The following is a 24,146-nucleotide window of genomic DNA, read 5'->3' on the forward strand; positions in this document are numbered from 1 at the left end:
GTCATGTGACTGATGGAGGTAAAGGTGAGGTGTTCACCCACAGAGCTGCAGGTAAGAGGCGGAGCAACACTGAAGAGGAGAGCTCCTACGTCACACTGCAGAAACGAGAGTTCAGAGTCAGAGTGGCAGAAACACTGCAGTCGAGACAAGTCTCTGCTTTTCTCTCAAAGACAATTCAAAGTGACTTCATCAGGTTTTCCTCAACAACACAACAGAGTCTCTTCCAAACACTGGTGAGTACATCTGATCATATTTACACCTTTAATCACCAGGATTAACTCTGAACTTTACCTTTACTCGGGCAGGAAGTTCCTCTCTGATCACTTCATACCTGATGAATTATTAACAATATAACTATGGCTGTCTGTCCAAAGTCCCACTACACAGAAACTCACTTTAACAGCTTTAAAGTGTCTCAGGAGGACTTTAGTAACTTGAAACTGAATCTCTGTGGTTTTAAGTTTAGTCTCACTTTGACTTTCCTGCTATTGTTACTGTTCATTGATCACTTCCTCTATTTCCTCTGGTTGTTTCAAAATAAAAGTTTTCTACCAGTGAACTAGCAAGAGGCTTTTATTGTGAAGCATTTGGAGGAAATGAGCAGAGCTTTATGTCAGTGCTGTTCTTTAATTCACATTGGACTTATTCTGTGCTGCTTTGAAGAGGAGCAAGGTTGAGTCTGTCGGCACGACTTTGATCTTGGTTGCTTACGTAAAACTTAAAAGATATGAAAAGAAACACACTGGTTTCCTTTTTCAACTAATAATTAAACTCTATTTTGAATAAAACGTTCTTCTTTTCTTCCACAATGAGTGTAGACATGGCTGCTGCAAACTATCTGCCATCTGAAGATCAGTTTCTGTGCTCCATCTGTCTGGATGTGTTCACTGATCCAGTCAGCACACCATGTGGACACAACTTCTGCAAAAACTGCATCACTGAACACTGGAATACCAGTGACAGGTGCCAGTGTCCCTTGTGTAATGAGGTGTTCACCACAAGACCAGATTTGAGGATCAACACTTTGTTCTCTCAGATGGTTTCTCAGTTCAGACAGTCGGCTCAACAGAAAGCCAGCAGCAGCAGCTCAGAGCAACAAGAGTCCAAACCAGGAGAAGTTCCCTGTGACGTCTGCACTGGAACCAAACTGAAGGCCCTGAAGTCCTGCCTGGTGTGTCTGTTCTCCTACTGTGAGACTCACCTGGAGCCTCATCTGACAGCTTCACGCCTGAAGAGACATCAGCTGATGGACCATGTGGAGAACCTGGAAGGCAGGATGTGTACGAAGCACGATAAACCTCTGGAGCTGTTCTGTCAGACCGACCAGACATGTGTCTGCATGCTCTGCACTGTGTTAGACCACAAGATGCACAATGTTGTTCCTCTGAAAGAAGAATGTGAAGGAAAGAAGGTAAAGCTGGAGAAGACAGAGGCTGAAATTCAGGAGATGATCCAGAAGAGACGACTGAAGATTCAGGAGGTCAAACACATAGTGGAGCTCAGTGAGGAAGATGCAGACAGAGAGAAAGCAGAAGGTGTTCAGGTCTTCACTGATCTGAAGGAGTCTGTTGAGAGAAAACTGAACGAGCTCATCAATACGATAGAAGAGAAGCAGAGAACAACAAAGAAACAGGCTGAAGACTCCATCAAAGAGCTGGAACAGGAAATCTCTGAGCTGATGAAGAGGAGCACTGAGGTGGAGAAGCTCTCCCTCTCTGAAGACCACCTCCACCTTCTCCAGAGCTTCCAGTCCCTAAACATCCACCTCCCACCACCCACCAAGGACTGGACAAAGGTCAGTGTTCCTCCAGCTTCATATGAGGGGACTGTGAGGAGAGCTGTGTCTCAGCTGGAGGAGACTCTCAGTGAAAAGATGAAGAAGCTGGTTGGAGCTGAACTGAAGAGGGTCCAGAAGTTTGCAGTGGATGTGACTCTTGATCCTGATACAGCTCATCCTGAACTCGTCCTGTCTGATGACGGGAAACAAGTACATATTGGTACGGTACAGCAATGTCTCCCCAACAAGCCAGAGAGGTTTTCTCTTGCTCCCTGTGTTTTAGGAACACAGAATTTCTCTTCAGAAATCTTTTACTTCGAGGTTCAAGTTAAAAGAAAGTATGAATGGTTTTTAGGAGTGGCCAGAGAGTCGATCAACAAGAAAGAAAACGTTCCACTGAGTCCTCAGAATGGTTACTGGACTTTATATTTGAGAAATGGAAATGAGTACAAATCTGCCGATTATCCTCCAGTTGTTCTCTCCCTGAAGTCTCAGCCTCAGAAGGTGGGGGTGTTTGTGGACTATGAGGAGGGTCTGGTCTCCTTCTATGACGTAGAAGCTGCAGCTCTTATCTACTCCTTTACTGGCTGCTCCTTCAAGAAGAAACTCTTCCCATACTTCTGTCCTGGTCTTCATCATGATGATAAAAACTCTGCACCTCTGATCATCTCTCCTGTCAGAGTAAACTAATCACTTCTCCCACTTCCTTCAAGGGAACATACTCAGCTCAACCCTGCATGGTCTACATCTCATCTTCTACATCTTATCTTCTAACTGTAGGGATACACAGATACAGATACTCGTACACATGCAGCCTCGTTCCCTGTAGGTCTCCTCCACATCAACTACTCTCACAGTGAGGTTGTCAGCTGTTTGTCTGTCTGAAATTACCTGTGAGGGTTTCAGCAACTGAACAGAAATACAACAAAATATCTTGATTTGTTTTTCTATCTGATGTGCAGCCACAAAAAACATATTGCTGATTATTTCATTGCGTCATGAAGATTCATTTAAGAGTAAGAATTATTAAAGGTTTATAGTGTCTACAGAATAAAGTTGGTTTCATTGTAATACTGGACATAAAAAGTTAAACAAAGTAAAATAGATGCCAATGACATTTTATACTCTGTTAAAAAAGGGGTTTGATTGAATACTGGTCACTTTGGACATTTTTGTGAAAACTGGCGAGATGCTTATGAGTCAAATAAATCTGTAAATATGATTGTTGATTAAAAACAGCATAATAAAGTAGTTTGAGGTCAAAACACTGACGTTGTATTTTATTACAAATGTACTGTGATTCCTGCTTCACAATAAAAGTTTATTCTTTTTAATTACTTAAAAACATAAATCTACGAATCAAAAAATAATTAACCAGTCAGAAACTTGAAGTTCTAAATAAATTAATAGACCGTGTTAACAGTAAGTTTGACTTTGATTAAGTGAAGTTAAATATTTTTTGTAATTTAGTGAGATTTCGTGAACCGTAGGTTTAGGTCCGCAAAAATGCCCTAACTTTCTTCCTGGACCTTGAACGCCTCTGGTTCCACAACAGAGGTGCTCTGCTCAAGCAGATGCACCAAACATACCAAGCAAGTATCGTTTCATCCATAAGTAAGTCATATTTCAGTTTTTGGGCTGGAAAAAAATGCAATGTGGTTGGTATCTTGCTGACAGTGGTTTTGGCGCAATTAGTGGATCCCGTAGGTCGTACGCTTTCCAGAAAGGTGCGCCAATCATTTGTGGCATCAAGCTTAGGATATACAAATGTATATTTTCATAACTTGGGGAACTCTCTCGAGTCATATTTATGGTTGAATTGTGTTACAATCATGTACAGTGGACTTATATGCTCTTCTAAGGCCTTGCAGTTTTATTTGCTATGTCACATCAGTGGCTTTGGTATCGATTCATGGGAGTACGAGGACTTGGAGAGTGAGGAAGACCTCCTGATGAAGAATTCTGACGAGTCGTCTGATGTGAACGCTCCAAAGTCAAAAGCCATTTAATCTTCATCAATAAGACAGAAATGCACCAAAGACAAACTGAATGCAGCGCAAAGTTTGACCGTTTATTTCCTGTGGCACATCGCAAGGCATTGTGGGTATCCAGGCAATGCAGGACAGAAACTTGAAGGGTTGAAAGTGGCAACATGTTTACTTAACGTTATTTTGCCTGAACATGTTTCAAAGAGAAAGTGAAGCAGCAGGACAAGGAGTTTAGTCGTTGCGGTGAAGATCTTTACTGGAGTTTCTAGGATGTCTCTTTTGTTCGTCAGGTACAGAAATAAAGACACATAGTGTATTCACATTTTTTTATTTTCCTAAAGAGCGTCGTCCTCTTTTAAAAACGACAAAACAAAACATTTCACCACTTTATTAAAAAGTGTTTGCAAGTCGAGAACGAACAGAAAGACGACTGATAACAAAAAAACAAACAAACAATAAATACTTTGTGGAGCTTCTGAGCGGAGAGAAGATTCCTGTTTCTGGAACTTTCCACGACTGATGAAGGAACCATGGAGACGGTTGGTACACACACGTCAGGCGGTGTAACCCTGGTGCAGGATGCTGTCGGGACGCGTGCTGCACCACCCTGAAGGAAGGAGCGGATCCACGTCAACACCCGGTCCACTCAGTGAGCACACGCCTCATGACGGAGGAGTGGGGACGGGTTCTTGCATTCCTCTGGCCGTTAGGATCCAGATACGCTTAATACCCCAAAACGGGTAATTTAAGTAAAAAAAAAAAAACACACTACTGTCATGGATAAACCTGGAATAAAAAACTAATTCCACTTCAGGAAGTGATGGACGTCGGCCGGAGTGATGGAGGCCGAGGCGTTGGAGGGGTCGTCATGGAAGGTCCACATGAGGAAGAGGGGAGGAAGAAGAGGGTGAGGGGTTGTCTCCTCCTGTCCTCATTCTATATCGTCCTCGCTCAGACTCTGTGCGCTCACAATACGCTGCAGGACAGGAGCACAAAACACACCGGCTGGTTTTTATTTCTTCCTTTTCTTGTTACATTGATAATTATTCTAAACAGTTTTTATTGTTTCTGTGTGGAGAACGGCCGGACTCATGGAGATCCAAGAGGAGAGTGAAGAGAAGCGTTGCGCGGCCTACCTGGCTGATGCTGGGCAGCTTGGTGAGCAGCATCTGGAAGACGGGCGGAGGCAGAGTCTGCTGCAGCACCTGCAGCAGCTGCTGAGGCTGACCACACACGGCGATGGCGTTGGTCAGGTGGTCCACACCTTTCTCATAGTCTCCTGAGGAGCGAAGCACACACACACACACACAAGGCGTAAAGACACAAATACTCAGGCACACGGACGACTATCAAACTGACTGTAAAGCAGCATCAGTGTGAGGAGGCGTTACCCTGAGCCAGCAGCTCCTCCCCCAGCTGGATCTCCTCCAGGAAGAACTTCTGCACCGCCTCAGCGTCCTTCAGGTCTGGGAGCTGCAGGACAAACAACGGTCAGCCACGGGACCCAAAACTCTGCGCTCTGGTTTTCACCGATTCCTTTTGGGTCTCTGTGGTCAGACCTCACAGGAGGTCATCATCCCATGAGCAGTAAGGAGCTCTGGTCTGTGAGCCAGTTGAACTCCAGCTGCATGCTGGGAGCAACCCTCCTTCAATCCCCATCATCCAATAAGGAGCCAGATACAAGCAACCAGCTGATCACTGAAGTCCTCTTTAAAATAAAAGCATATCGTGACTGACTGTTGAACTAGATTCATCATCATATTCTTTCATTTCTATGTTTACATGCTACATTTTAAAGTCCGTTGCCATCAAGCTGTCAGAATAAAACAGGAAGTGAAGATGTGCTGACTTCAGAATAAAAGCTTAGAAATGATGCTTACTGCTTCTAGAAATATTTTGTAAAAAAAATAATAAAATACATCAATGATAATACTTATAATTATAACAATAATATTTGTTTATTTCATCAAGTAAGAGTCACTGAGTAATATTTGACTATTTCAAAATGTAGTCAGTTTCCTCCCCACACAGCTCACTAATCTGCTCTGAGTTGATTGACAGGTGACATCAGGAAGTGTTCCAACAGGTTTGAGCTCACCTTTGCCATGCCCGCCCTCTCTTTGACTGCATTCTGCTTTCTCCGCCCTGCGACACAAAAACAAACACCACATACAGTCAGAGTCCAACCTATCACCGTTTTACGACATTAAAAACCAAAAGAGACAGTTGAAGAACAGACTTAGTTTCTTTGGTCATGTTTTTAACTATTCCTTTAAGTTAAAGTAACTTTTGTTTAAGTGGTTCAATCACTGACAGCTGACACGTCTCTATTGTCTCTCTGTAAACTGCAGAGATGTAATTAATCAGGTTAAATACATTAAATAACTATTTCTGTCCATAAATGAAAAATGTTTTGGCTCCATGAAAGTCTTCAGAGTTAAACCTGAACTGCAGGTAAGAGGCGGAGCAACACTGAAGAGGAGAGCTCCTACGTCACACTGCAGAAACGAGAGTTAAGAGTCAGAGTGGCAGAAACACTGCAGTCGAGACAAGTCTCTGCTTTTCTCTCAAAGACAATTCAAAGTGACTTCATCAGGTTTTCCTCAACAACACAACAGAGTCTCTTCCAAACACTGGTGAGTACATCTGATCATATTTACACCTTTAATCACCAGGATTAACACTAAACTTTAGCTTTACTCAGGCAGGAAGTTCCTCTCTTATCACTTCATACCTGATTAATTATTAACAATATAACTATGGCTGTCTGTCCAAAGTCCACTACACAGAAACTCACTTTAACAGCTTTAAAGTGTCTCAGGAGGACTTTAGTAACTTGTAACTGAATCTCTGTGGTTTTAAGTTTAGTCTCACTCCGACTTTCCTGCTATTGTTATTGTTTATTGATCACTTCCTCTATTTCCTCTAGTTGTTTCACAATAAAGGTTTTCTACCAGTGAACCAGCGGGAGGCTTTTATTGTGAAGCAGCTGGAGGAAATGTGATGTTTGTCATCACGTGAGCAGAGCTTTGTTGTCAGTGCTGTTCTTTAATTCACATTGGACTTATTCTGTGCTGCTTTGAAGAGGAACAAGGTTGAGTCTGTTGGCACGACTTTGATCTTGGTTGCTTACGTAAAACTTAAAAGATATAAAAAGAATCACACTGGTTTCCTTTTTCAACAAATAATTAAACTCTATTTTAATTCAAATGTTTTTATTTTCTTCCCCAATGAGTGTAGATATGGCTGCTGCAAACTATCTGCCATCTGAAGATCAGTTTCTGTGCTCCGTCTGTCTGGATGTGTTCACTGATCCAGTCACCACACCATGTGGACACAACTTCTGCAAAAACTGCATCAATGATTACTGGAATACCAGTGACAGGTGCCAGTGTCCCTTGTGTAAAGAGGTTTTCACCACAAGACCTGATATGAAGATCAACACTTTCATCACTGAGATGGTTTCTCAGTTCAGACAGTCGGCTCAACAGGAAGCCAGCAGCAGCAGCTCAGAGCAACAAGAGTCCAAACCAGGAGAAGTTCCCTGTGACGTCTGCACTGGAACCAAACTGAAGGCCCTGAAGTCCTGCCTGGTGTGTCTGGCCTCCTACTGTGAGACTCACCTGGAGCCTCATCTGACAGCTTCACGCCTGAAGAGACATCAGCTGATGGACCCTGTGGAGAACCTGGAAGGCAGGATGTGTACGAAGCACGATAAACCTCTGGAGCTGTTCTGTCAGACCGACCAGACATATGTCTGCATGCTCTGCACTGTGTTAGACCACAAGATGCACAATGTTGTTCCTCTGAAAGAAGGATTTGAAGGAAAGAAGGTTGAGCTGAAGAAGACAGAGGCTGAAATCCAGAAGATGATCCAGAAGAGACGACTGAAGATTCAGGAGGTCAAACACATAGTGGAGCTCAGTGAGGAAGATGCAGACAGAGAGAAAGCAGAAGGTGTTCAGGTCTTCACTGATCTGAAGGAGTCTGTTGAGAGAAAACTGATCAAGCTCATCAATACGATAGAAGAGAAGCAGAGAACAACAAAGAAACAGGCTGAAGACTCCATCAAAGAGCTGGAACAGGAAATCTCTGAGCTGATGAAGAGGAGCACTGAGGTGGAGAAGCTCTCCCTCTCTGAAGACCACCTCCACCTTCTCCAGAGCTTCCAGTCCCTAAACATCCACCTCCCACCACCCACCAAGGACTGGACAAAGGTCAGTGTTCCTCCAGCTTCATATGAGGGGACTGTGAGGAGAGCTGTGTCTCAACTGGAGGAGACTCTCAGTGGAAAGATGAAGAAGATGGTTAAAGTTGAGCTGAAGAGGGTCCAGAAGTTTGCAGTGGATGTGACTCTTGATCCTGATACAGCAAATCCTAAACTCATCCTGTCTGATGACGGGAAACAAGTACGTCATGGTGATGTGAAGAAGAATCTCCCAAACAACCCAGAGAGATTTTCTTACTATATGTTTGTCCTGGGAAAGCAGAGTTTCTCTTCACGCAGATTTTACTTTGAGGTTCAAGTTAAAAGAAAGACTGACTGGACTTTAGGAGTGGCCAGAAAGTCGATCAACAGAAAGGGATCAGTCAAACTGAGACCTCAGAATGGTTACTGGACTATAGGATTGATAAATGCAAATGAGTACAAAGCTCTTAATGATCCTTCAGTTGTTCTCTCCCTGAAGTCTCAGCCTCAGAAGGTGGGGGTGTTTGTGGACTATGAGGAGGGTCTGGTCTCCTTCTATGACGTAGAAGCTGCAGCTCTTATCTACTCCTTTACTGGCTGCTCCTTCAAGGAGAAACTCTTCCCATTCTTCTGTCCTTGTCTGAATCATCGTGGAACAGACTTCACACCTCTGATCATCTCTCCTGTCAATCAAACTGCCTGATTCTTTTTGTATGATCAGAAATTCCCTGAACAATAATGCAATACTAACAATACATATTCACATTAAAGTAGTCTTTATACATCCAGTGTATTTATACTTTTAATACTACAATACTACAATACTACAATACTGACACAGCAGTCAAAATTGGACGGCAATGAATTAGAGACATAAAAACAAACCAAACAATGACATCAATTTTGAAATAAAAAGACTTAATATCATTTATGGTAATAAATGTACATATTTAGTGATAAACTCTTTTTCATCTGAATATGATTTGTCAGTAATCATTCGTGTCACTCAAACAGCTTCAGGATTAAAACATGAGCATAAAAAGTATCTTTAAGTATGTGTCAGTCTTATAAAGGTGGATTGTTTTCTACTGTGAGGCTTCTTAAAGAGACTTGAGAGCTCTGTCTGTTACGCTCAGCGATGCAGAGAGAAGTTGAAATTGCCTTCAGAATGTAAATTACTGGACAAAGGTTGCAACTGTACTGATTTATATTTAATTTAGTTTTAAATAAGATCTTACTTGTGGACTGTGGGTGTAACTCTGTTGATCTCTACAGATGTTAACAGGGAGGATGACTTTCCTCAAATTATATTATGTTAAAGGAACAGTGTGTGACATTTAGGGGGATTAATTAGCAGCAATGTAATATAACGTTTACAGCTCATCCTCAACTCGTCCTGTCTGATGATGGGAAACAAGTGCATCATGGTGCTGTGAGGAAGAATCTCCCAAACAACCCAGAGAGGTTTTCTCTGAATCCTTGTGTTTTAGGAACACCGAATTTCTCTTCAGAATTTTTTTACTTTGAGGTTCAAGTTAAAGGAAAGTCTGAATGTTTTTTAGGAGTGGCCAGAGAGTCGATCAAAAGGAAGGGAGACATCACAGCGAGCCCTCAGAATGGTTGCTGCATTATAGGATTGATAAATGGAATTGAGTATGAAGCTCTTGATGACCCTTCAGTTGTTCTCTCCCTGAAGTCTCAGCCTCAGAAGGTGGGGGTGTTTGTGGACTATGAGGAGGGTCTGGTCTCCTTCTATGACGTAGAAGCTGCAGCTCTTATCTACTCCTTTACTGGCTGCTCCTTCAAGGAGAAACTCTTCCCATACTTCTGTCCTGGTCTTCATCATTGTGTTACAAACTCTGTACCTCTGATCACTCCTGTCAGAGTAAACTAATCAATTCTCCCACTTCACTCAAGGGAACATACTCAGCCTCAACCCTGTGTGGTCTACATCTTATCGTCTACATCTTATCGTCTACATCTTATCTTCTAACTGTAGGGATACACAGACACAGATACTCATGTACACATGCAGCCTCGTTCCCTGTAGGTCTCCTCCACATCAACTACTCTCACAGTGAGGTTGTCAGCTCTGTGTCTGTCTGGAATTATCTGTCAGGGTTTCCAGCAGCAACTAAACAGAAATACAAATAAATATCTTGATTATTTTTTCATTTGTTTTTCTATCTGATGTGCAACCGCAGAAAACATATTGCTGAATATTTAATTGTGTCATAAATCTTCATTTAAGAGTCAGGATTATTATTTTTATTCTTGTTTAAAAAGGGCTTTGATTGTTTACTGGTCACTTTGGACATTTTTGTTTTGTGAAAAATGGTGAGATCAAAGAAATCTGTAAATATATGATTGTTGATTAAAAACTGCAAAATAAAGTAGTTGTTGAACACAAGGTCAGAGGTCAAACATATTTCATTGCAAATGTACTGTGATTCCTGCTTCACAATGAAAGCTTCTTGTTTAAGACTTTGACTGGAAACGTTTTAATGATTGACACTAACAAAAACATAACTCAACAAATGGAAACTGGAGGTTCTGAATCAATTAATAGACTTCACGATACTCGGCGTTTCAGGAGTTTGTTGGTCCACCGCCCAGAGGGATAAAAGGCCAACATGTCACCGTTCCCTGAGTGACACCATAATCTCCTCTTGTAGGAGATCCCAGCTGGCAGGACTTGATGAATGAGTCTGTGTTGCCGGCTTGCTGAGGAGCTCTTTAGCAAGGCCACGTGTTGTGCCAGCATGCAACCGTTTAACCTTTGGCATAGTTAAAATAAATAAATAACCAGTCACACCAAACTCCACCGAAATATTTGTCAGTTTAACATGACCTTGAATCTATCCACACGGTGCATACCAGGTAGAATATGACATGAGGTACTTTACCAACGTATAGGAGCAGATCTACTTTAACAGTTCTACTTCTTCACTAAATCTCTAAAGAAAGAAACACAAGTGTGTGGATGCTAGAAAAGGTGAGACTTCAAAAGATAGGATGCCATTCATTCAGTGAGCATTTTAGGTGAAGCCACAAAATGTAGAGCCGTCCCAACAAAAGTGCATTTTTATCCTCTAATTATTGGCGAGCACAGACCAAACCTTGTAACTCAATAACTGACACTAAAACCTCAAAAGGTAAAAAAGGTAATAAGTACTCATTCAAAGCTCAACAAGACAGGACAGGAAGGAGCCGCGCATTCCTCTTCCGGCGCGTAGGGATACGTAAGCCTATAAAAAGGGTAATTCTCCTTTAATTGGTGTTGCTTGGTTAGTCAACTATAAGCCGAATTAACCCGAAGACCTTGTGGACTTGTGTGCGGCCTTAAGTATGCACTGTAACGGATCCCAACGGCTCAGTTCACGTGAGGAAACCTAACGGTCTCATAACTGAACCGGGCTTCGGCTCGCAGCGCTTCCTCCTCAAAAAACGAGCCCAAAGCTGGTTGTTACCCGGCAGGTGTCAGCCTTAACCTGCGGGCACAAACCGACCAGAACCGAACAATACACACACACACACACACACACAGGACCGGATCCGAGCTCCTGGGCCCGATGAAGAGGATGGGTGGAAGGAGAAGAGGTCAACACTCACGGTCTCGCAGCCTGTTCTTGAAGTTGGGGTCACTCCGCCTCTTCTTGTCGAAATAGATGCAGTAACCGACGAGCAGAGCGCCGCAAACCCCCGCAGCTAGCGCGCTGGTCCGGCCGCCCATCATGACTCCCGGGACCCGGTCGGTTCGAGGAGGATTTCGGGGGTTAATTTACCGTTTTTACCTCCGGTGGTGGGTTTACGTCAGGAGGCTTGGCGGAGCGGCTCGGGGCAGGAAGGACCCCGGAAGGACCCCGTCCCTCAGTTTGACCGTTTGTAGCCGGCTGTAAGAATGCCTGACTGGAAATGTTGAATTAAAAAAAAAAAATACGATTGAAGGAGCTGTGAATGAGTTAATGGTGGCAGTGTTTTTGAAAATTCAACAATACCAGCTATGCTTTTTAAATATTAACGTGATTTATGATTAGAAGTTACGTACAAAGATTGAGACATTTCAGATACACACAGGCGGAAACAATGCATTCTCTCTGCTGGCCAGCAGAGGGCGACTCCTCTGGTACAAATGTATGGAAGTCTATGTGAAAATGACCCTCACTTGAATTATGACCATAAACTCATGATAACAATGTTTACTGTTTTTTAAATTCCATGTGGTTGTAGCATTTTATCGTATTTATTTCCTATATTCTTACTGTACATGTTTATTTCGGCTGTATGCGTTTTAAATGTGCTATTTAAATACATAGCACATGTAAATAAAAGTGACTAGCATATTGTTTAGCCAGGGCATGCAAAGAGCTCAAGAGACTATCCTGATACAATAAAGGGTAATCAAAAAAACACTTTAAACGTAAAGGAACGGTGTGTAAGATGTATTGGCGTCTACAATGTGTTATAGTTTCTAACCAACATATATAGAATTGAAGAAAATAAAACCTGAACAGGATTAGAATTTATTTGTACATTAATATATATATATATAGATCTTGTTTCTAGCGCAACAACACATGTAGATGAATGGAATACATATATTTTTCTAATGTAAATAAAACACTGATTATTAGTTTCAGGTGATTATACACTGATTAAAACATAGTTGTAAATATTATATTAAATTTCTGTCAATTAATCCCAGTAAATGTTACACACTGTTCCTTTAAACACAAGCCAGTGAGAAAATGTTTATAATTTGGGTGAAATAAAAAAATGGATTCATTAGATGTATAATCCTGTCCCACAGACACAAGCAGACTGAACCAAACGTCATGCCCTGTGGCATTATGGGTACAGCAGGCTGCACAGCACACCAGCAGTGACGCCTGTCTGTCTGCAGGGGTAGCTGTTGATCCATCACAGCTCCCAAAAAACACACACACTGAGAATACACTCAGTCTGTCACAGTCCAACACACACCCACAGTCCAGGGAGTGTGTGCGTGTGTGTGTGTGTGTGTGTGTGTGTGTGTGCGTGTGTATGTGTGTGTGTGCAGAGTCTGCATCCTTGGATATCTTGATATTCAGAGACTTAATGGTGTTTAGGACTTAAACAGACAGTAAGCAGCTCGTATGGCAGCATGAATGAGCAACACGCAACTGTGGAATGTTTGGGTGTGCAGGACACACACACACACACACACACACGCACACGTCTGAATGTTTTGTCCTGCGGCATCATGGGAGAGCGGGTGAGCCGCTGTTTATAGTCAGTGTGAACAGATCGACCCCGCTGGCGATCGGGTTTGAGAGGACTGTGTATCCACGTTACTGCGAGAGAAAGAACAGAGGTTACTATTAGTAACTAAGGGGTCACCTCGTGTGTTTAACCCCCGTGTTGTCTTGGGGTCAAAATGACCCATCAACACACATACATATACACTCGTACACGGGTCATTTTGACCCCCAAGACAACACAAGGGTTAACATGAAATATGTGTTTGACATTGACATTTTTTATGTTTTTAGGGCCTTACTATGCTTCAAATGAAAAATTAAACAGTGACTCCTAAACGTGACTCCTAAACGTGACTCCTAAACGTGACTCCTAAACCGTGACTCCTAAACGTGACTCCTAAACCGTGACTCCTAAACGTGACTCCTAAACCGTGACTCCTAAACGTGACTCCTAAACCGTGACTCCTAAACGTGACTCCTAAAGCATGACTCCTAAAGCCTGACTCCTAAACGTGACTCCTAAACCGTGACTCCTAAAACTAAACCGTGACTCCTCAACCGTGACTCCTAAACCCTGACTCCTAAACTGTGACTCCTAAACGTGACTTCTAAATGTGACTCCTAAACCGTGACTCTTAAATTGTGACTCTTAAACCGTGACTCCTAAACATCACTCCTAAATTGTGACTCCTAAGCATGCCTCCTAAACGTGACTCCTAAATTGTGACTCCTAAACGTGACTCCTAAACCGTGACTCCTAAGTTGTGACTCCCTAAACGTGACTCCTAAACCTGGCTGTGAACTGAATCAGACGTCTGCGTATCAAAGTTACCTTTCCGACATGTTTGAACAAAGGGTTGACCAACAAAATAATCATGATAAGAATAAATAATCTTTATATGTTTCACACTTTTTTTCAAGAACAATGGTTACAGTGTTTTACATACAAGAAAACCACCAAAAGTAGCAACAATAAAGAATAGAAATAAAAGGTAAAATAAGGGGTAAAAAAGAGACAATTAAACACACCAACAAGCAGAGATACAATTAGGAACAGATCAAAACTTCACGAAGCTAAACCCACATAAAACCTGTTTATAACAGTGTGCTTTTAGAAGGGATTTAAAGATAAAACTGATTGAGCTAGACTAATGTCCCCAGGCGCTCTAATAGCTTTAGTCTCTCTTAGTCTTGAGCTCGTGGATCAAAAGGAGGACTTACCTGAGGATCCAAAGGCGGCGTTCTGACTCATAAAGAGTTAATGAGTCACAATATAGCAAAAGGCCTCTCTTTTCTCTCAAAATAATCGGGAAAATCTTAAATACAACTCTGACTCTTTCTGGTATCGCCTGCTACCACCGGGGGCAGTGTGGTCTCCTCGTTTAGCGCCTCTAAAAAGTCCAGGCGCAGCATTTTGAACAAGCTGGAGACGAGAGAGTTGCTTTTTCGGCTCAGGCAGATATAGAGAGAGTATAATAGTATGGAATAAATGCATGAATGACCTTTTCTAAACGTCCTTGATACCTCTTTTCACAATCCAGGAACAGCACTCAGGACTAGCCTATGTTTTACTGTTATTTAACGTTTTTTTAAAACTGTATCTAATACCTTTCTTGTACATACAACCACCTTTTGTACATATACCACCTTATGTATCGTGTTTTCACATTTTATATATTTTTCTCTTCTTATTATAGTGTGTTTTTATTTCCAAAACTGTTGACTCCAATGTGTCTGGACTGCTGGTCCCTATTAGAGACGGTTTGTCTTTGTATTGAAGCATCATTTTGTTAGAATGGTTGAAGATGCAGAGCTGCAACAACAATGTGTGTGATTGTTTCAGAAAAGTCGCACAAGTTGTCGCCTGCCCTCTCGTCAAGGCAGTGGAGTCAGGGACGAGATGATCTTTACGCTTGGCCCCAGTTGGGCATCTGCATGTCTGATTGTTATCACCCAGTTCAAACAGTTTTGGCCGTGTGTGTGTGTGTGTGTGTGTGTGTGTTGAAGGTGTCTTTCAGTCTGTGTGTGTGTGTGTGTTTGCCTTGGCAGCGCCCTGCTCTCCACAGATGGCATCTCTCTGCGTGAAGCCTCCACTGAGGACCGTCAGCGAGGCCGAGACAAAGAGGACCGGAGCTGTGTGTGATCCCACAGCACGGAGCGAATCAATGGGAAGACTTAATACCAGTAAGCAAACCCAGTAAAGCGCCGTGTGGCGTTCCTCTGGCCGGCAGACTCCCGCCCATAAAATGTGGATTCGCGGTCAGCGTTTTTCTCTCGGGCCGCTTCCTTTTACTAGACCAGAGGACGTGAAGAAATAGCGACAATAAGTAAAGTTTACTGTGTGATATTGGTGAGATTATTGTAATGCGACGGTTTATTCAGCCTCTTTTGCGCCTTTAGTTTTTGTCGATTGATATGAAAGTCTTAAAATTGTCTTTTTCAAGGTGTTTCCTAGTTTATCGCCAGTGATCCTAAACATTTTATTCAATGTGACGTATTTTATACCGTAGGCAAAAATGTAAGAATCTCGTAAGCTTGTGTTAACCCCAGATCTTATTTCAGGCATCTAACGAAAACCCCTTTTTAAAATCCACTGAGCATGAGAAGAGCAAAACGGAAGTGCAAAATATTAACTAATTTCTCATTATTATTGTTATACGCAACAATTACAGTGGATTACAAGATTCATCAAAGACAAACACGTACATACAAATTGAGAACCCAAATATAAAACATATGTTTTCATGTTAGCACCAAGCAAGAACTCCCATTGAGTACAACTGAGAAAAACAGGCCCCTTTGCACTGTGGGAAACGTAGGCTTCCTGGGTCATGTGACCGCTCGGTCACGAGGACGACGAGGTCTGGGCGAGCGAGCAGAACAAGAAAACATGACATATGGGTGGGCTGACTGCAGAGTGTGGGACCCTCACACACACACACACACACACACACACACACACACACACACACACACACACACACACACACACACACACTCTTGAGCTGTGGGAGACTCTGGGGGATTAGCGAAGGGGTTGGCTGAGCTTCACTGGAGTTTCCCACACACACACACACACACAAACATATTTTCCTCGGCTTTAGTTTCCAGGGGAGTTGTGTGTGTGTGTGTGTGTGTGTGTGTGTGTGTGTGTGTGTGTGAAGCAGAGAGGGAGCAGGGGGTCTGAGGTTTTTTAATATTTATTTTTTTTGATCAGGAAGGGATGGCGCTCCTCCAAACAGGCTGTTGTTTGGCTTTCCAGCGTGTTGGTGGGATCCCGTGTGAGAGGTAAACAGAACCATGTGGAGCTGCAGGCTGAACGTGTTATCTCATGTTGTTCTGCTCAGGTTAAAGAACGGATGAGGACTTTTCTTTCCTTCCCCCTCTCCCGTCGACTCTCGGAGGGGATCAGACATCGTCGTGACTCACTGACGTCCAATCACACGCAATGTTTCATGGATTTGTGCATTTTTTTATGAATTATAAATGTGTTTTTTAAATGAGGCCAGTTTTTAAAACATTTTTTTTTATCCTAGAGTTTTTTTTTTTCACTAACAAGATTATAGCCGTAACGCACGGTCTGTGCATTCGAGCAGAACCGTCACGATCCGGTGCTCGTAGGATGCGGCGATAGCAAAGTTCACATGCTGGAGTTCCCTCCGGAGGAAAGCGGTTTGAATTACTGCACGCATTGTTTCTGTGAGTCATTCGTAGCTTCGCTCGGGAAGATACTACGCCTCCTTTTTCTGAACGCGGTCGCCTAAACTGCTGAGCTTTGCCCGAACCCGTCGGTATATTTACGGTGACCTTGAATCGTCTTTGAACAGAAGAACAATAGTATGATTAACACATTATTTGTCTGGTATCGAGTGATGGGGGAAAAATGAAAATGTAAAAAGACACAATAGTAAATAAAGCAAAACAGGACCGGTAAACTCTGCAGAAGTTGAACTGCACCAATACTTTATATGAAAATGATATATATAATTGTATATAATATAATTATACATTCCTTTTTTATAACCTTTACCACTCATATATGGAATAACATACACGATACATACTCTCGTCTGATCTATTTTTAGTGAGTTCATGTTTCTAATGATGGAGTTCAACCTTCATCCACATCACCAGCGCTGAGATGTGACGGCAAATTATTCCTGCCAGCCCCAGTGTGTGTGTGTGTGTGTGTGTGTGTGTGTGTGTGTGTGTGTGTGTGTGTGTGTGTGTCTAAACCACACTCTGCTGCTGAGCAATGCAGTTTGACCTCGTAACCTCCCACTCGGATTTACCCCGAGGAAAGGATTTGTGTGCGTGTGTGTGTGTGTGTGTGTGCACTTGTGTACTTATCCAACAGGGGACCTCAGCCTCGTTACAGATTTAGTGGACCGGTGAGCCATCGGGGGACGTACTGGAGGTTAACTGCTTCGGTTAAAATCAGGTCTGGTAATTGTCCTTAAACTTTCGCCAAGAGAGGATCTGGATTGAGGATTTTAAAGACTCACATCCACAAGTTATTTCCCCCTCTATAGTGTAAATGGATTAAAAGCTTTCAGACTTTTCAGACAGACACAATGCCAATGTTTGTGTCTCAAAGTGTGTCTGTAAAGTAAATAAATGTAGGTACATAAATATATCTATGGTAGTTTCGTTGCGTCAACGTTCGCTTGAAACTGTGAAAAAAAAGAAAGAAAACATGAAACGTGTGTTGATGTACACAAATCAGTGCATTCAATTTGAGAGTTATTGATATTAGTGCGAGTAGCTAAGCCAAGATAAACATGATTTCAAAATAACAGTTTCTGAATATTTGTGTCACAGGAAGATGTTTACATGTAAAAAGAGAAAAATCAATAAAGTTACATTTGAATATCTTTGAAAAAATATCAAGAAAGTCTGCAGATTCTTTGCCCTGCAGGCGATCAAGCTCCTCTCTTCGATCGGTAGACATCAACCAAGAAAGATACTAACACATTTTGCAATTGTATGATTAAAAAAAGACAGAAATAGATATGAAATATATTGTAGTTAACATTTGTTTTTCCAAAATGATGTTGGAAAGTATCTGTATCTGTGTGAGATGCTCCTGCAGGATGAGCGTTGACCTTTTATCGGCAACTTAAAAAAGAAAGAAAGAAGATTCAGTTGAATTCTGTCCAGTTCTCCCACCGTCACTGTCGGACTCTTGTTTCTCCTTTTTACCCACAATCCTCCAGGAACAAAACAGACCTTCTCTCCCACACGGCTGAGCTGACCTTTCTGGCTAATGAGAACCTGCAAGCGTAGCGTGCTCACATCTCTGTGACCTCTGACCTCTGTCCAGCACATGGCAGTGATTAAACAGGATAGGGAGAAACAGCGTTGGGAGGGAGGTTTTGTGTGTTTTGTCTTTTTTTTCTATCTGATAAAACCAGTCGTCCTCTCACCTGTATCGTCAGACACGCAGATCTCAGTTGTGTTGAGAGGCTGCAGATGATGACGGATGTGTATCTGCCCCCCGATGCCCCTGAACACGTTTGATGAGGCGGTATGTTTAAGAATTTACATTCTAAAAACAGGATCCAAGTTGCACCAAAAGAACAAAAACTACACTATCCCAAAACTCCAGAGTTCATGAGAGTATTTAAACAGCTTTTACAGCCACGAGACTCGGCTCTGAGGACGGAAATGTTGGTCTATTAGATATTTATCAATTTGATAGATTGCTGTTAAAATGTGTGCAGACATTCATGGCCCCCAGACGATCCTAAAAGTTTCCTTTGATCCTCTAACTTTTAATATAGCGCTACCCGCAAATTAGGTTTCCTCTTCTTGACACTCCATCCATCTATCCATTTCCTTTGGCTCATCCGGAGCCGGGTCACGGGCCTCGATGAGATATATCATGATCCCTGAGGTCTCCTAACAGTTGGACGTGCAAGGGAAGGAGTCTAGGAAGCATCCTAATCAGATGCCGATCCACCTCAGCTGGCCTTTTCGAGGAGTTAACAGTAAACGTTACACACTAGACTTCAGCATTTAGCTATGAAGGTAATTGTTACATGTTAAACTTCAGCATGTTAATTGTATCCATTTATCTTCATAAATTCATGGTGGAAACGCTATATTTTTAAGGTTTTGGCTACTTTTTCAACAGGATGTTCTTTTAAAAAAATGTATTGACACCAAAGATCACAAAGAATCTAAACTAACACTACTCCATGTTAAAATGTGATTTTACATTTGAATAGTGCTGGTTAATTAAGATGCTATTTTTTTGCGAAAGTTACTTAAAACTTTAATTATCTCTCCTGACCACCAGTGGGCGACGCCTCTTGTTGTATAGAAGTCTATGCTTCATGTGTTAAAGCTGCATTCTCTCTCCTGACCACCAGGGGGCGACTCCTCTGGTTGTATAGAAGTCTATGCTTCATGTGTTAAAGCTGCATTCTCTCTCCTGACCACCAGGGGGCGACTCCTCTGGTTGTATAGAAGTCTATGCTTCATGTGTTAAAGCTGCATTTTCTTTTCTGACCACCAGGGGTGACTCCTCTGGTTGTATAGAAGGAGATGCTTCATGTGTTAAAGCTGCATTCTCTCTCCTGACCACAAGGGGAAGACTCCTCTGGTTGTATAGAAGTCTATATAAATGACTCTACTTCTCTTGATGTATTCCCTCAGTAAACATTGTAAACATGAGTTCATGTCTCAATCTCTAATTTCAAGTCTTCTTCAATACAGCATGATGTTCATTTAGTAAATTATGGTCATTTAGAGTCAAACAGACCATAAAGGAGGGTATGCTTTAGGGCGGGGCTTACTGTGATTGACAGGTCGCTGCCGCTTTAAAAGACGTATACGCCGTCTCTACGTCACTCCTCCACATTCCATGATGTCCGTTCATTGGTTGTGACGGCGGTAAATCAAGATGGCGGAATCGCTGAACTCAAGGCTTTAAAACATCAGTCCGCAAACGTCACGATGAATACGTCCACTTCTTCTAGACACTATCTTGTGTCCTGATACGACCTTTACATCTTTATGATTTTCTCGGTCGCATTTATTTTCCCAAGTAGTGGTAAAAATCTAATAATAAAAAAGATGTTCCCCCATTTTTAATCATGCATCAATGTTACTTAGTTGAGTACCGTAAAAGTCGGATTACGAGCCGCTACTACCTTCGGTTAGTGTCCCTGTTAGCTCCCCGCTGTAGCCAGCTGGGGCTCCTGCTAGCGCTCCGTCACTTCCCCGCTAGCTCTCCGCTAACTTCCGCTAGCTCTCCGCTAGCTCTCCGCTAACTTCCGCTAGCTTCCCGAAAACCACCGAAGGTAGCGGGACCAGGCTCGACACCCGACTTGGGCAGAGGGGTCGCGGGCAATAGCAGCAGCAGCGGCCGGTAGCAACAGCAGCGCTAGCTAGCAGAAGCGCTAGCTAGCTTGCGACAGCGGGGGACACTGTCCGGAGGTAGGAGCGGCTTGTAACTCGACTTTTACGGTACCATTATCTCATCAGCAGCAGGAACCTGAGCAGCAACAAAGCAATACCTCATCAAACGCCACAAAAAATCACACAGAATGAAAGCTCCAAAGCGATGGCCGATGCTGTGGTGCAGCAGGCCGTGGGCTGAGGACAACGCGCGTGCGGATACACACATGCTGCGCCCACTCTCTCTCTCCGATGGTGTCACTGCCCGGAGCGGCCAGCGGAGGGATTCAGCTGCCAGATCACATGCAACACGAGAGGATCCTCTCTCCGCCGAGGGCTTCATGTCGATAACGCACAACAGACGCAATCGTCTGATCGGACGTGCAGAGCGGCTGGCGGGCTTCCTGCAGAGCGCCGGGCCTGGATCTGTGTTTGTTTGTTTTTTTGGGTTTCTTTCTCGAGGGCGGAGGTCAGGTCAGGAGAAAGTGAGCGGACAAACAAGGACAAGATGATTTGGTTGAGTTGAGTTCCCCAAATTACCCAACACGCTACGGTGATTGTCACTTTCTAACCTGTTAAAATGCTCAGTATTCATTTTAACCAGACATTTTGTATTTGTTTGTGATTCTGCGTCTCGTCTCATCAGGAGAGAACATTTCAAGAGCCAAACATTTGGGAATGTATATGTTTATTCTTGTGTGTTTATGGTTAACCAAACACAACTCTGATGAGGTTTCATGGTGCAGCGATAGCTAAGACTCATGGGAACTGTAGTTATGTATTAATGCTAACAAAATAACCCCAGTTATAGCTCTGTTAAAATGACAAAAGACACTTAATGATGTCAGAATGAGGACAGATGACCAAGCTAGCTAGCTAGCTAACAGAAGCTAGCAGGAAGTTGGGAATTCATTCTCTCTAAAAGAGAAGATTGTGACTTTTGTTTACAAACACACTGGCTGCCCTCTGATTGGTCAGTCTCAGTGAAGGTACACAAACAATCAGCAGACGGCTAATACACTCAAAGTGGCTGCTGTGGCTTCTGTAGGACACACACACACACACACACACACACACACACACACACACACCGTTTCAGTAAATTACCCTTTAAATCAAGGCTGAGTAAGATTACAAAGATTACACAGGATTAGTTGGGATTTATACTACGAAGTATTCAAACCCTGATGACCCCACTGCTGTACAGTAAAAACACACACACACACACACACACACACACACACACACACACACACACACACACACACACACACACACACACAAGGATTCCAGAAATTACACGTTTCTGGTTTGTTTTGCTTTTTTTCTGCTTCCAGCTTCTCAAACGAGAGGACTCACTTTTATTCTGTTTTCAGTGCTCAGTACTGAAGTTGGTCAGACAAAACAGGACCTGGGGCTTCTGGGTAATTATGATGATCATTTCCTTATTTTATGAGGTTTTACAGACTAAACAGTTGATAAATAGTTGAGAGACATTGTGTGGAGAGTCTCTGCTGAGCCACCATCTGCTTCTTTTCATATTTCTTTCCCCCCTCTCACATGATCCCTAACTGGCTTCCCACTTTGACATGAAACAAGCTTAAAGCTTCACTGAACTGGGATCTGTGGTGAATAGCAAGTGGTTTTACCCAATGTGCCATCTGTGGAGTTAAAAAAAGGTCTGGTCCTGTTCTGACACAGGTGGAAAAACTTTATATTTAATACTATTTCCAAAACTTCTTTACTTATTAGCTAGATTCATGAAGCTGCCCAGTACAACCAGTTGTTATTGGCTCTGGAATGTAGAGCCTTGCTCAAGGGCAAAAGTTTATATTGGAAACATTTTCCACCAAAAGTTCCAAATAGTGGAACTACGCGTAAAACCACAGAAATATTAGAAAAAGGTTGAGCAGGAGAAAGCTCTCCGTTGCTCCCCGACAGAGTGAGTCTCTTCCTCTTCTCGTTAGGAGTCGGATCAGACTTCTCGAGGGAGTCTGATCCGATTGGTTCACAGCAGCGAACCCGCAACGTTAATCCTACGCCTGCATGCGATGTTTCCCAGCAGGCCGCTGGCCAAACCCTACAGCTCTGTGAGCCCCCAGAGTCAGTATCATCATCAGTATCATCATCATTATCATCATCATCATCAGTGTCCTCTGGAGGCTTGGACACATTCTTTCATTTTAAAAGAGGAATCACACTCACGTCTTTTTCCTCTCGTCGCAAAACCAGCCGCGGTCGGGAGGACAGGAAGTAGAAAGAATGTTCTGAGTCCGACGCTCAGCGACAGCAACAGACTTCACAACACAGCGAGGTTTCCTGCAGTCAAAGGGCAAACATTCGGTATGCAGTTACATGTTGTTGCCTTCAAAGGGGACATTCTGGCCTGGATGGTATCGGAACTTTGTCCATCATTCAGAAATAAGTCTTACAGGGCCAGAAGCAGGTGCTTCAGGATCTTCTCCTCAATCAGAGGCCATCTTTAGCATAATAACCCAACTTTTGGGGCAACAAAATTCAGATGGCGGCTTGCATTACCGCAGTTTCACATGCGTGTCGGGGAACTACGGTGGCCTTCAAGGAACGAGAAAGGCTTTCTCTTTGGTTTGTCCCTTCTGGGCTTCCGTAGACACATCCATTAAGATGCTCTGCTCTTTATGTAGATACGAAGGGCTCATTCTAAATTAACAAAAAACACAACAATTCTTAGTTTAAGGTGATTAATACACCAATTAAAACATATATATATATATATATATATATATATATATATATATATATATGGATATTATATGCAATTTCTGCTAATAGATCCCCCGAATCCCTACACACTGGACCTTTAAACCATCATCACCAAAAACTGGACTGGTTACATTACTGTTTTTGCCGAGCTCTGACCCAAACAACTGGATCAAGACCACCCGGCTCAGCTGTTGTGTGTTTGAGGTGGGAAAACAAACTGCAGCACTGTGAGATAGTAGATTTGTAAATCTATTCCAGTCAAGGTTTCACAAACTCACTAATTTTGGAGCGTTAAAAAAAAAAATCGGAAATCGGCAACGGCCAAGAAAATTGCAATCGGGGCATCTATAAAAAAAAAAAACAGGTGGTTGGAAACACACCCAGTGACTGTCGGTTGGTGAGGAGCCGCTTGGCTCAGTTACTGAAGCAATAATAGAACTATGAATAGAGCCCAGAGGAACGTAAGCACCTTTACATCTCTGTTTACCAGCCTGCTGTCGAGGGATTCCTGTCTTCGAAGGGTCAAAGTTCGCGAAGGCTCTTAGCGAGAGTACAGAGGCTCTGTGTTCCCTCCTCCCACCGGCGTCTTAAAACACACCGCCGAAGTAGGTCAGGTAATCTTGGGTGATGGAAACTCCCGTGGAGCGATAAACCCCGCTGGCCCTCGCTGAGGCGCCTCACCCCTGGACTCCTCCCACGCCGACCGGTTTCCAATGAAATGAGAACATTGGGCTGTGATGTTGCTGCCAGAAAAAAAAAGCACATGAAACGAACGCGGCCGCATGGCTCGAGTCTCTTATCTGCCG

The 24,146-nt window shown here is 42.9% G+C and overlaps 3 protein-coding genes across 3 annotated transcripts; 2 read left to right on the forward strand and 1 right to left on the reverse strand.

The window, feature by feature from the left end:
• Nucleotides 1-820: 820 nt before the first annotated feature.
• Nucleotides 821-3,030, forward strand: LOC306738282 (E3 ubiquitin-protein ligase TRIM39-like; the record flags this gene model as incomplete). Its single annotated transcript, XM_079220111.1, has 1 exon — nt 821-3,030. One exon carries the CDS (start codon nt 821-823, stop codon nt 2,465-2,467), a length of 1,647 nt encoding a protein of 548 aa, XP_079076237.1. The 3' UTR covers nt 2,468-3,030.
• A 958-nt stretch (nt 3,031-3,988) lies between these two features.
• tomm20b (translocase of outer mitochondrial membrane 20b) lies at nt 3,989-11,784 on the reverse strand. Its single transcript, XM_079220135.1, has 5 exons — nt 11,567-11,784; nt 5,864-5,910; nt 5,157-5,238; nt 4,902-5,044; nt 3,989-4,741 (listed from the first exon to the last, which is right to left on the reverse strand). The coding sequence occupies exons 1-5, from the start codon at nt 11,688-11,690 to the stop codon at nt 4,697-4,699; spliced, it is 441 nt and encodes a 146-aa protein (XP_079076261.1). The 5' UTR covers nt 11,691-11,784; the 3' UTR covers nt 3,989-4,696.
• On the forward strand, nt 7,008-10,237 carry LOC306738285 (E3 ubiquitin-protein ligase TRIM39-like; the record flags this gene model as incomplete). The annotated part of the gene is made up of 2 exons (XM_079220114.1): nt 7,008-8,285; nt 9,483-10,237. The coding sequence occupies 2 exons, from the start codon at nt 7,008-7,010 to the stop codon at nt 9,846-9,848; spliced, it is 1,644 nt and encodes a 547-aa protein (XP_079076240.1). The 3' UTR covers nt 9,849-10,237.
• Nucleotides 11,785-24,146: the final 12,362 nt, after the last annotated feature.

This window comes from Taurulus bubalis, assembly GCF_910589615.1.
Source record: "Taurulus bubalis genome assembly, chromosome: 6".
Taxonomy (NCBI): Eukaryota; Metazoa; Chordata; class Actinopteri; order Perciformes; family Cottidae; genus Taurulus; species Taurulus bubalis.